The sequence below is a fragment of the Patiria miniata genome, unplaced genomic scaffold (assembly GCF_015706575.1).
Source record: "Patiria miniata isolate m_02_andy unplaced genomic scaffold, ASM1570657v1 HiC_scaffold_27, whole genome shotgun sequence".
NCBI classification, from domain to species: Eukaryota; Metazoa; Echinodermata; class Asteroidea; order Valvatida; family Asterinidae; genus Patiria; species Patiria miniata.
The window spans coordinates 7,234,215-7,247,766 of record NW_024037066.1 but is presented as its reverse complement, the minus strand read 5'-3'; the positions used below and the strand labels follow the sequence as shown (position 1 = coordinate 7,247,766).

At 40.3% G+C, this 13,552-nt stretch overlaps 1 protein-coding gene across 10 annotated transcripts in view; it reads right to left on the bottom strand.

Annotated features, from left to right (window-relative positions):
- LOC119734259 (FK506-binding protein 15-like) overlaps positions 1 to 13,552 on the bottom strand; it is a 55,558-nt gene that overhangs the window by 24,142 nt on the left and 17,864 nt on the right. For 4 of the 10 annotated variants that reach the window (XM_038207641.1, XM_038207637.1, XM_038207639.1 and 1 more), the window contains exons 4-16: positions 12,552 to 12,621; positions 12,354 to 12,428; positions 11,632 to 11,730; positions 10,756 to 10,908; positions 9,537 to 9,605; positions 9,219 to 9,362; positions 8,273 to 8,385; positions 7,302 to 7,376; positions 4,520 to 4,577; positions 3,322 to 3,450; positions 2,305 to 2,521; positions 1,936 to 2,105; positions 1,369 to 1,410 (exon numbers count right to left, since the gene is read on the bottom strand). In XM_038207641.1, the coding sequence (XP_038063569.1) occupies positions 1,369 to 1,410; positions 1,936 to 2,105; positions 2,305 to 2,521; positions 3,322 to 3,450; positions 4,520 to 4,577; positions 7,302 to 7,376; positions 8,273 to 8,385; positions 9,219 to 9,362; positions 9,537 to 9,605; positions 10,756 to 10,908; positions 11,632 to 11,730; positions 12,354 to 12,428; positions 12,552 to 12,621 (1,414 nt within the window). The remainder of the gene's footprint in view (positions 1 to 1,368; positions 1,411 to 1,935; positions 2,106 to 2,304; positions 2,522 to 3,321; positions 3,451 to 4,519; positions 4,578 to 7,301; positions 7,377 to 8,272; positions 8,386 to 9,218; positions 9,363 to 9,536; positions 9,606 to 10,755; positions 10,909 to 11,631; positions 11,731 to 12,353; positions 12,429 to 12,551; positions 12,622 to 13,552) is intronic. The other 6 variants (XM_038207640.1, XM_038207645.1, XM_038207642.1 and 3 more) reach the window with 4 other exon arrangements.

The following is a 13,552-nucleotide window of genomic DNA, read 5'->3' as shown; positions in this document are numbered from 1 at the left end:
TTTGGGTGTCATTTTGAACCAATTAATGCTCACGCCTGTACTTACAGAAGGACTATAATGATAAAGACTATGTTTTCAAATATCACTGAGGCAGTATAATGTGACACATCCAAACTTCCCAGCTTTGCAAAAATAGTAAGATATTTAACCTGTGTTACAAGTGTACTTGAACCAGTCAGGTTTAATAGAGCTGTTGCCGCTTGACTGGTTTCCTGCCCACTCAAGCATGAAATGAACCCGAACCAGCCTATCTTTCTTCGGCAGCTTGCCTCCATTTAAAAAAAATCTCCACAAACTTCTGGGTGGATTTCAAAGGATCGATGGGGGAGGGAACGGGGTGTTGTAGGGGGGGGGGGTGGGTTAATGGACAGTTTATGTTTCAAATAAAAGTGCACATTTTTTCATTCCATGGATAGTATGCGTAAAATATTAGAAATTGGCTGTTAATTTGTCGCTGATTTCCATAGCAGTAAACTTGTCACGTTTTGGCCAGGAACGGAAAGCATAACACTGAGAGGATTTTGGGTGATTTTTACACCAAGAAAAGATCAATGCTGTAGCTGAAGTACAGTTCGGGTTACAAACAAGCAAGCAAGGGTGTAGTATGCAGAACAAAACACAACTAAACACAAGTAAGGAAGAACAAAATTAACAAGTTGGCCAAAGGAAGAAAGCAAGCCACAAAGCATAGGACGAGAAGATGCAATCAGAACCAGTTTCACGGTCAGTAAGGTTACAGATGTTAATGGAATGGTTAAGGATATGTTAGTATGTGCATTAGAAAGTCAGGAGCATAGAATTAACCCTAATTACCTACCTAGTTTTACTAAGTAGAAGGCCATGTCCGTCAAAATCCATCACTCACTCAGCTTCACAAAATGCTTCAGGACCAAATCCATTGAAATCCATCACTGGTGCTGGTGGATTTTGATGGACTTGGTACACATGGCTTATCTGCCACAATCCCCAAAATGGTTGATGGAATTTGATGGAGTTGGTAAGGGAAGGGTTTAATACTCTAAGCTTCAATGTTTGGTAGAAAAGGCAAGAACAGAAATATTTGGAACGTTCCACTAGGAATTCTACCTCTTATAATTTGTAAAAAAGGGAAAAAAAGGAAAACTAAATTTTCCCGCACGGGAAAATTTGCTTCAATTTTATTGCTGACTCAAAGAACAGCCCGATTCAGCTAGGAAAACGTTGGCAATGCTACTTGTCCCGACAAGGAAATGACGTTATTCCAAAAGGAAGCATTCAATATTAGACTAGGAATGTTGTTAGTTTTTGAGAAACTCCCTAAAGCAGGCAGCATAAAAGGAAAAGAAAAAAAAAGCAACTCAAAGGAGAAGTGCGTCTTTGCCACGGTACCTGGTACGGATATTGTGGTCCCATCCCATGGAAGGTTGTGGACTGTGGATGAAATAAAAAATGCAGGAAATAGCAGAAAAAAGAGACGATTACATGAGATGCACCAGACAGTGAGCAGCACAGCCACACGGAAGAGTGAACAGATGGGAAGGGGGAAGAATGGGGGAACAGACGCAGAGTTGTCGTAAGACCAATTCATACTTCATTCAAGTTTTTGAGAGAAGCAAATTTGTTAGGGTAATTGCAAATGTTACAAATGAAATTAGTTTGCGTGGCTTTTTAAGTGTTAACCAACCCACAAGACAAATTTTCATTGGTTTCTTCATCAATTTTTTGATCGCAGTTGATAACGCAGTTGATAAAGCTGTAGCAACTGGATTACTGTCAGTTTTGAATTTCTAAAACCTTGGCCTGATCTTTGGCCTCAAACTTCATTATTCTGAAGCAAGAGATGACACCAAAGCTGAGGCAAAGCCTGGAATTCGTAAACTCCATTAGAGTGTGGTGGGCTGGCCTCAACATTTTGTGTTATTTGGTTGGGGGGGGGGGGGGAGGGGGCTTGCTTACCTGAAAGCCTGGTTGCTGTGCCATGCCCTGCATGCCCTGCATGCCTGCCATGCCTGGCATTGCCATGGGTTGCTGTTGCACCTGCGGCTGGGCCTGGAACTGGTGCTGCTGCTGTTGGGGTTGTTGCTGTTGAGGATGGTAGACTGCCACTGCATGTGAGTGCGGCATGGCTGTAGAGGAAGAGAAAGGGGCAGATACCAGACCAAAGTTCAGATGTATTTGTTCCTATTGACAATTTTTTAAAAAGATAATTTACATTTTTTTGCGGTAAAGAACCTTTAATGTGTTTCGTGAAAATGGAGTAAAGTCCATAATTGGAGATTTCTGGTCATTTACAAAACTGTGTTTACGCACAGGAGCAGCGTTTACCTTGCGTGTTTTGCGGCATCATTCCCGGCGTGGAGTTCTGCATGTGCATCTGCATGCTGGCCTGCTGCGTCATGTGGTCGGCTACCGGCGCATGCTGGTGCTCCGGCTTGACGCTGGTAGGCGGCTTGCGTACTGTCTTAGCCGGCTTGCTACGCGGGTGGGTGTGGGTGGATACCGGTGGCGGGGAAGTGTAACCGGTGTCCGAGGCACTGTTTTCCTGTTAAGTGATATTAAGGGGACTTATTACTGTTACTGGCTCTGAAATGGTGACTTCAAGTAGAATGGGTCCGCCTCGGTTTTGGGTACCATGGTCCCTTTAGTTACAAATGTTACAAGACTTAGTTACAACAGGCGCACTTTTACGGGTACATTTAAAACTGGGTACCTGTTTCCATGACAGTTGGGCACCAGTGGATTTGTACTTAATATTTAAACCATAAATCTGTAACAGTGGCAGATGCCTCACATAAGATTTCACAAATTCAAACGCGAAACCGCTGCAGGCTATCTCTCAGAACGTGTAGGCAATGGCACTCAAAGCAAATTTAAGTAATCCTTTGATGAAAAGGAAAGTGGAGTTTAATTTTCATCTCCAGTTCATCATGCATTCTTTGTGGTGGATCCCAGCTTTTAAAGCACATAGGATCATTTGCTTTTCATGCATTTTTCTCCCCAATAAAAGCACCACTCAAAATCCAAAGAAGAATGCTCAAAACCTAACCCACTGAAGTTTCAGCTCAGTGGATATTGCACTTTTTTTTTGGAGAAAACAGTGACGAACTGTCAATTGACTGATTGATGGAAACAGTGAAGAATTGTCAATTGACTGATCGATGGAAATCAACAACATTTTGTTATTTCTTTTAAATAACAGCAAGCCAGAGGAAATAATTTCACGTGGTGTTCAGAACCATTGCAGTCTTTAATCCAAGTAAGCCTTTGACAATAATTTGGTAGGTTATTTTTGGGATAAACGCAAATGATCCTCTATGCCATTAACCAAGAACATGATCTTACATCGACCTCGGAATCGTCGGTACTCTCTGCTACAGCAGCTCCCTGTAGAGGCAGCATGGGTTGTCCCATCTTGGCCATCCTGGAGATCAGCTTGGCCTTACTGCTGGTCACCGGGCTCTGGGGAGCGGTCGGTAGACAAACAAAAATAGTCCAAAATCATTTTGGAGGTAATAATAATAATGTCGGAGTCTTATATAGCGCACGTATCTACCAACAATTAGGTACTCAAGGCGCTGGAGATATGTCTATTATTAAAGAAAGGTAAATAAAGTTTATGAGAAATATGAGACCCATTATGTAGCACCTTATAATGGTTTACAAGGTACTGCGGCGCATATTGCAGCCACTGCCAGAAACACCGGGGCAAACCCCTTCTCTTAGCGATAAGTGTTACTGGGTTCTTTAACGTGCATTACACAACACACGGGACCTACGGCTTTACGTCCCATCCGAAGGACGAAGCAATAATGGTAAAGTGCCTTGCTCAAGAGCACAAGCACCATGTTCCCACGGTCAGGATTTGAACCCATGTACCACGGCACACGAGTCGAACACCGTAACCATTGGACCACAGCACCCCACTAGGTCAACATGTTCAACTGTTGAACAAGTGCTTCCCTCATGTTAGCATTATTGGAGCAAGAGAAAATGGTTGTTATGTATGTCTCGTCTAGCTAAGGCCTTACAGACCCAACATTTTACTTCAAACATACAGCATAACGAGAAACTGATTAAATCTTTTGTCTGCCTGAGGTTATAAAACAGTGCACTTTTGAGTTGGATTCCCTGTGCTCTTGAACACATTTGTTTTTATCTATTAATAAATTGTTTTATTCCAACCAGAAACTTCCTTCTTATCATTTTACGGACGTCTGAAACCCTCTGGAAAATATTTATTTAATTTTTTTTTGGGGGGGGGGCACAAACAGCCTGCTTTCCGAGCAGACTAGCTCCCACTTCTTACATTATAAGAACGGAATAACTATCTGGCAGCCAATAATTTGAAATTGTGAACTAATTATTTAATAACTAAACATGTCTCATTCAAAAGTGACAAACTTTTGTATTTCTAGAAAAACAGCAATTTAGAAAAGGAAACTATATTTTGGGATTCGACTCTCAAATAGAATTGAGAATTGCAACTTCAAATTTTCGGCTAATTTTGTCAATTAGTAGCAGAGTCAGATTTGTAACTCACTGTGGACAGCTGTTCTGTGATGGACGCTGACCGCGTCTTCACGGTTTCGTCGCTGCTACTGTAACGAGTAAAAAATCAAGACAAACGTTTTTAAGAAACAAAAACACATTAATGAAATGGCTATCATCTCATGAACATGCCAGGCCTGTTTGGAATATAGTTGGAAGCACAATTCCGCTTACTGAGTTTATAATAAATGCCAACTGATGAAAGCCAGCACATCAATTAAGTACAAGTGATTGTATGAGATGACCATTAAAGGCATATAGAATCATTCGCATTTATCCCAAAAATGACCTACCAAATTATTATCACAAAGTTTACTTGGATTATACATCCTACTGGTGCTAAACACCCCTGTGAAACGATTCCCTCTGGCTTGCTATTATTTAGAAGAAATCAAGAGATGTAGGGTTTCTTTCCAACGATCAGTCCAATGACTGATTTTTGGAAATAAAGACAAAATTGTGTTACGTGATCGCTACAGACGAAATTGTGTTACGTGATCCAAAGGTTGTGCATGCTTTTTAACTATTTTCTCAAAAAGTGTAATATCCAACGAGCTGAAATTCAACAGGTTAGGTTTTAACGTTCTTCTTTGGATTTTGAGTGGTTTTATTATTGAAATTGAATAGAATGCATGAAAAGCAAATGATCCTAGTGTAATCAGGTAAATATGCCTTTAATAACAATGGGTGCTGGATTTTGGAGCAGTATGCTAAACACACTGTGGTCACAGCATTCTTCGTTGTGGATACAGGCTACTGAAGTGAAGCTAAGCAAATATGAAATTCATGTTTACCAAAAAAACGTATGAGGCGTATCGAACATGTGAATGTTGATTTGGGTTAATTGATTATGACAATTCATAAAATGAGGTAGACCCAGTTTTGGTCATAAAATGCTTTACGCAACTGCTAACATAAATAATGGTTTTTATTAAACGATTAAGACTTGCGTTACAGAACGAATGAGGTATTATTCTTAGATGGTTGGAACTGGAATGGATGACGACACAGCAGAATGGATACGGCTGAAAATTGTCTAGCAAAACCATCAAAATCTTTATAAAAAATCCCACCATGTGCATGTACAATACATAAAATTGACATCAAAGTCTACTCAAACACCAATTTTTTTCCCGCCTAAAATCACATCCGAAGAATCCCATGCAAAGTAGCCAAAGTGGTTAAAACAAAGCAGACAGTGGGGGAAAAGCAGCCATGGGGAACGCAAGGAATAAAATCCTGGGAACAAAAGGGTAGAGAATATAACATTTATCAAATGCCCTCAATTTTTTTCAAGGTAACAGTACTGATGACATGAACAGCACAGCAGAACTTGATGACGATGATGTACCAGCACTGATAGAAGCCATGATGATAGCAAGGATTTCACAAAAGCATCGTGATTTTTTCACAAACTGAAAATCAATTTTACACTTTTCGGTTTGGTTTGGTGGGTTTAGTCAGGCTCGTGGCAGACGGCGACCGCTTCTCACGAACTCGCTCGTTGGTGCTACTGTGAAGGGGGAAAACAGTCACATCATGAATAATACGTAAACTGTGGACGTTTATCTTGAAGATGATGATGAGCATCCCACGAATGACAATGATGAAGTTGATAAGGAACACCACTAAAAACAAAACTGAAGACAAAACAATCTGAAGACAAAATGCTACCCATCCCCTGAAAATGAGTCAGATGTGGCAACACTAACATTGCCAAGTTAGTGACTTGATAATGATGGTAAGGACTCTGTGTACATGTGAACATGAGTGTTGAACAACAGTTCCATCAATTAAGAAACTTCCCTGGTGTGCATTCATTCTTACAGAGGTGAGATTGGGGGACAATGGAAAATCCACAAAATAATCAGCAGAGGGTTGTAGGGTCACCGAGGGCCCTAGAGCAATGTAGGATCTTAATAGGTGAAAACACCTAGATTCTCAGGAATTTCAGATTCCAAAATGGATGTTTAAAAATCCTAAGATCAGGAAAAATCCTGACCAATCTCAGCCCTCATTCTTAATGTGTGACAGCAGTGTTTTTAGTATGGTTTCTGCCCCCTACTTTCTGAAGTCTAGAACTTACTGGAATGTGTGGCAACCAGTCTACTGCCAGCTCTTGTTTAACAAAATTCCCTGAAATACGTGCATCGAATCCCACAATGTAAACAACTTAACAGCAGACATCAAATTTGGAACCAGATAATTGTTGTCCTATATATGGCTTAAGCCGTGTCCGAAATGCTTGGCTACGGCTAAAATTACACACGTGTCTATGGCAACAGCTGCAGCCACTTCCCTTACACTTCTATGTAATTTCAAGTCATAGCTCAGGGCAGGTTCGCGCAAGAACTATTGTTGACCATTGGTTAACCATAGTTCGACAAAAATTAGCCCGAACTCTGTCTAGTCGATCGTGGTTGACTACGCTAGCCGACTATTTGGAACCAGCCTACTGGGCCTGGTTGCTTCGCTGGTAACCAATAGCCGTGCGCATTCATAACACTAGCAGAGAGCCAGAATCCAGAAGTTTTGCGATGACATTTTGACCAGCGTTTGACTAGAGACGTTCGCACGTTGCTATTAGTGCGTAGACGTAAGGTACGTCACAAATCAACCACTAATCAACTATTGGTCCTTGCCCGAACTTGGCCCAAGTAATTCGAAAATAGATGCTAGGCTAAACAGCGCCCTCTATCATTCATGAACAGCACCTTCTTCAGTCTGTGCACAGAGTCCATTAAAGCTCTTATCTTTGGCGTATTCTTAATTACATTTTCCTTGGCACTGGTGGTTTAGAGTGGCTTGCGCTGGATGGTGTCGGCATCTTTTCTTCTTCATCGCTGCTACTGTGACAGGGAAGAATATCACCAACACATCGGAATCAAGATTACATTTGTTTAGCTCGATGGACGCATGTCTGTACAATTTGGTTAATTTTACTAGAATAAGGAAAGAATTGCAACCTACCATACATACGATTACAATCAAACCGTCGCCATTCTGATACAGTAATGAACACAAATTGATACAACCTGTGCATTCCACATACTCCACACAAGAAGTGGTACAGACAAACAAAGTAGAACACTTTTCAGAGAGCAAAGTTCGCATTTATTTGTAAACTTTGCCCACCCTGCAAGATAACAATCACTAGAGCTCTACCTGAAATAGAAAACAAATTAAAAAACGGCACGTGTCTACCAATCATGTCAAATAAGTTTGAGATAATGACCAATTTTTAGAAATTGCTCTTCATACAAGACCTTTGGCATGAAAATCATTTTCGTTTTTTATTTTGTCGGCTCAGATACGTTAGTTTGTAAAAGTTTAGACATTTCACATAAATTTTCAAAGGTGAATGCAAAAAACGTTGAATAATACAGTTACAATATGGAGGGACACATTTATACATTTCTGTTTTACCACATGTAAACATTTTTCAAATTTTGAACATTGCGTTTTGCCCTTCACCCACACAAGCACAGTATACTCAGTGCCTTCTAAGATTTTGCGAGGAAAAAAAAACCAATTACAAGCTTTCTTGAGTAAGACTTAAACTGCATCTGAAAGTCTGACCAAAATCATTAATTCTGCAGTAGAAACACCAGTTTAGACGTTATGCTTTGCAGGTAGGTATCTCAGAGAGGTGTTCTTTGTGGCACCACCACAAAAATGGCTTCTAATTTTGTTTGGCGAATTCCAGAATATGCCTTTAAGTTCCGTCAGTCTTGCTGGGGCTTACCTTGCACCGTCCACCCTTGGTGAGGCTGCCCGATGGTGCTCATTGGCCAAGGCAGATGCCGCCTCCATGGCGTCTGAAGACACTGAACCAGTCTCGTCTTTGGAGACTTTGATCTACAAAGGTCACAGAACAAAAAATGACTTCACTCGGAAAGTTTACAACTGTGCTGGGGTGTGCAATGTAAGTCATTATGTCGTCGCATCAGTGCAACAAGGTCGTAACTCCATTCTGCAAGAAGGTCGTATCTCGCCGTCCATTGACTCTATGTGAACATCCAGGTTATTTTAAGTGAGATACAACCTTTTGACATACTGAAACTCACATTTCATGTATGGCCTATTTTAGGAGAACCAACCTTGTTGCACGGACATGACAATGTCGACATTATGGACCAACTGTATTTAATACAAAAGTCAATTAAGTGAAATTAATGATGCAATTGCTGTGAAGGGATACGCACGTATTGCAAACCAGGGCCCAATTTCTTGGTTCTGCTTACCGTTAGCGAAAAATCTGTGCTTACTGTAGCAGAAACTTACGTGCTTACGGTAAGCGTATTTCACGGGTTAGCAAGGAATTTTGGCCTTTGCGCATGTGTACATCCCGTAACTAAGGATTCTGTGGTTACAGGGTTAGCACAGAATTTTTCTGCAAGCGCGGTTAGCACAAAATGGTGGATTGTATGCGCAGAATTCTGTTGTAAACAGAGCCATGAAATTGGGCCCAGGGTATAGATATCAAAACGATGTTTAATTGTTATTTCGTTTTGATGTTTACTGTAAAATAACTATGGCCACTCATTTAGACTGCTTTACAAAAATTATTCAGTTCTTGCAAATCCACTTTTTCATAATTACAAACCCCCCCCCCCAATTTTTTTTTTTTTTTTAAAACAAGAAAAATAAATATCCCATGATGTCAAAATTTGAAGGAAAAAAAATGACACCTTTTTTATCTCCACATCAAATATCAACGTGGAGTTGGCTGGTATCCGTGAGCCCAGTCCTTTCTTCCCATAGGCCAGCGCAGGGGGAATCAGCAGCAACCGGCGCCCACCTTTCTTCATGGAGATCACGCCTTCCTCCCAGCCCTGAATGTTCAAAATGACAACAAAAAAAGGGAGTAAGGTAGTCCCGAACTTCAAAATAATTGTGATATTCAAGGAAGAGACCAAGTGAGTAGGTAATATCTTGAGAAGAAATCGGTTAAAAAAAATTACATGTATATCAATCGTTTGAAGAAAAAAAAGCAGATTTTAATCTACCTTTATAACTTTCCCACGGCCAATCTTGAAACGGAATGCCTTGTCAACGGTTGCATTGCTGTCAAAAACCTGGCAGAGAACAAACAATATTTACTGTTATATTTAAAGGTTACATATACAACCTTCGCTTTTGCTGTAATTTGGGTTAGTATTTTATAACAAACATTGTTACACTGACCCGTTTAAAGTTTTGTGTTCAAAGATGCTGGGGAAAAAAACAGTTAATTGTTTACTATAAGTCTGGTTCCCTGACCCCACTTCAGACAAAATGAAGCCATTTATAGACGTCAGGGAATTGTCAGGTCAGGGAACCAGACTACCTGGCTTGCATCCGTTCACAGATGTGCTACCGATTGCAAACAAAATGTAGACTAAATTTGGTATTGGGGGCAGTATTTAAAAAATATTCATTTTTTTTCTCCAACGATGGTTGGCTGACCATCGTTGGAAATTGATACAAATATTCCACATTTCTTGAAAATGACATTTCACCAATTTGCCATGATTTTACAGGATGCTTGAGACTATTATTCACTTACAGTCAAGTAAGGTATCTCATAATAATTTAGTAGTTTTGTTTTTTGATGTTAGCAAATGTTGTTTATATTATCCTTAAAGGGAATATACAACATTTGCAAACATCGAAAAACGAAACTACTAATTTTTTTACCAAATACCTTACTAGGATGTTGGCAAATGACAGTCTCAAGCATCTTGTAAAATTATGGCACCTGGTGTGAAGTCATGTCAAGAAAAGTAGTATTTTTGTATAAATTTCCATTGGTGGTCGGCCGACCACCGTTGGAAAAACCTATTTTTTTTTCAACTACTGCTCCAAATTTACCATTTCTTTCAGTCCAAATTTTGTTTGCTATTGGTTACATGTTCATGAATGGGTGCAGGCCAGCTAGACTGGTCCCTTACCTTACAATTTTCCGGCATCTATAAATTGATCCATTTCATCTTTAGTGGAGTCAGGGAACCAGACTGCTTGAACATTTTTTTTGTTTTTCCTGGTTTTTCTAGCATTTTCGAACAGAAAACTTCAAACTTGTCAGTGTAACAATATTTGATCTATTATACTAACCCCTCAAATAGTTCATTTCTGAAAATTACAGCAAAAGCCAATGATGCACATTCCCTTTAAGCCATCCAATGTCATCTGCTGTACTTTTCACATAGTCAATATTATTACTTCATAAACCAGAGATGGACTTACGCTTCCAAACGCCCTGCTTTGATACAGCCATCCGGTGTACTTGACCTCCACGGAGTCTCCCTCACTGACTGGCTCCCCCATGCCTACTGTCAGGTCCTGCTGGATGACTCCCTTGGTGATGCCCCCGGAAGCATTCAGCTTGGACAAACCCACCTAAGAACACCCAACAGAAAGAAATTCACTGCTGAGGAACAAGATTGGTTCTTTGAGAGATGTACAGGCTAGAAGGAGAAGTCTAAAAGTCAGAAAGATTTTTGCAAACACTTTAACAAAGATGTTTAATTGAAACAAAAAGACTCCAAATCCTTCACAATTGTTTTCAATTAAAAAAAAATCTTCTTTTAGAGCCTGTTAGGTCCTTCAATTAGTCTAATGATTTTTGGCAAAGACTTCTTGCAGTGAGATCTTGAGATGAAACAAAGAGGCCAAAAAAGTTCAAGATATTATAGAGTTCAAATTATTACTTTTGGAAAACCTTATTATTACCACTACAGATTTAGTTATTTTCTTCTGGAAACCACAATAAGAAAACCTTTTGCTGTAAAAGATCTGTCTCACACTTTTTTGGCCATGGGGTGGGGAGGGGAGTAGGCCATCAGCCTGGGGGTTTGGCCAGTATCAAATCAGGGCATGAATGATTATAGTGCGCATGCGCAAGGTATACCGCCCCTAGACTGGTAACAAGCATTTTGAAAAAAAGGGCGATAACACCCAAAAAGCTGCCACCGTTGCAATGCTATCACATATTTTCCAACTCTGGAGGTCTGTACCTTGCCAAAAATTGCTATGACAATTATTCCCCTCATTTGATACCAAAATTTTGGACCAAGGCTGATGGCCTAGAGGGGAATTAGATCATTTGACAGAGAGTCTTACCTGTTTGGCGAAGTCGACAGCATTCTGTTCCGACTCAAACATGATGGACCAGTTCTGCCGCTGCTCATCGTAAAATGTGGCATAGTTGTTGGCTTGTGTCTACATACAAAAAAACAACATCATCTCCAATCATGATCCAAAAAATATAAAGTTGTCAACATACAACTGTTATTACAATGTCTCATTAATAAAAATCTTTAATATTTTCCACTTCCGATTTTAATAATAATTGTGCATACATGTATAGCGCTTTCCATCGTATCAACAATCTCAAAGCGCTTTACAATTATTACCCTGTTCATTAGTCTACGAGACCACGCGGCAGCCGATATCAGCGCTCAATCGGTCCTCGACCCTCACAGGTACCCATTTATACTCCTGGGTGGAGAGAGGCAATTGTAGTTAAGTGTCTTACCCAAGGGCACAAACACCATGTTCCTGGCAGGGTTCGAACCCACGCGCCTTTGTACATGAGTCAAAGACGGTAACCACTGAACCATGGCGTCCTACTAGATATATCCATTCTCTCCCAATGCACAAAACTGTCAAACAATTTGAGATATGCAACGGTCACTCTGACAAACTACGGTGATTGATTCAACTCTTACGTGGGGTAGGAAAAAGAGGGTTTGAAGGTTGATGGTGGGCCTGAGAGTCAAGTACGGTTTATAAAACAAAAGTTGCGGGAGATACTAGGCAGCAAGGAAGTTTTGTATACTCACTGTGAAGATAAAATGCGGTGTGATTCTGGCATGTGTCACCTGCTGCTGCTTGCTGATGTACAGGAGAAGTTTGTACTGGGGAGTTGAAAAGAAATAACAAAAAAATGATGCATAACTCATCTTTTACCAGTTTGACATGATAATACCTTGTCGTTGATTATCGTATGACAGAGGGCGACTGATAAGAAAGCAACTTACATCGTTAGCTGTGTGGTTGCCCAAGATGGCAGCTCCCAGCTTACCATGCTTGATGTATGTGCCATTGGAACTGCAAACAATGAGAGAAAAAGTGAATACTCAATTGCTGTAAAACAATAAAATAAGGTGTGTTTTTGTTCAGGCTATTGTTACACAAAGTAGACTTGAATAAAGTTCATGTGAGTCTAATACTCAAATTTAGGACCCTGGACTATTACATATTTTTCCTCAGGTCTTAAAATAAGTGATAAACATTCCTCTTTGAACAAACTAAACTTTATAGAAGAAATTAACATAATCCTATGAAACCAAAACTTACATGTGGTAACCAATCACTAACACGCGAAGCCTACACTTTTTGAGCTCATTTTTATAGTTTCATATCCATGAACACCAATATTATGTCAAATTGCCAACACCATATTGGAAGGTAACACCACACCTGTAATCTGTGGAGTCATAGTGCACGATTGTGTACATGTACATAAATAATTTCGGTAAGGGGGGAAGGCAAAGGACAGTTTTAACAATTTTTTTTTAAGTGAGTCCCTGAACGGGTGCAGTTAAATGCTATGAGTCATGTCACACTATGCCAGGGCATGGGTCTATGAATAGCCTGGTAAACTGGAAGGATACCAGACGCACGGCTCATTAACAACCTGTAAAGTACCGGTACGCACATGTGTGGGAAGTAGGGAGGGCAAAGCACCGGTTACTTTGCATGATAACCTATGGGGTCTATGAGCCGGTTACCAGTCATAGTGTAACGTCATTAAGGATGTTTAGCCGTCACTGTGGATTTATGGGAAGGTCAACTACAACGTGCATAGCGTTGTGACATCATCAGTCAAGTAACCAACGTCATGAGCGCAGAGTAGATCGCAAACATTCTGAATCTTAAGGGATCCACGGAGAAACTGTTTGGTATTGTAAGTCAAAACAATGAATTCAAGCTACAGGGTGGCCAGACAGAAATGCTGTAGTCAAGTCCATCACAAGTC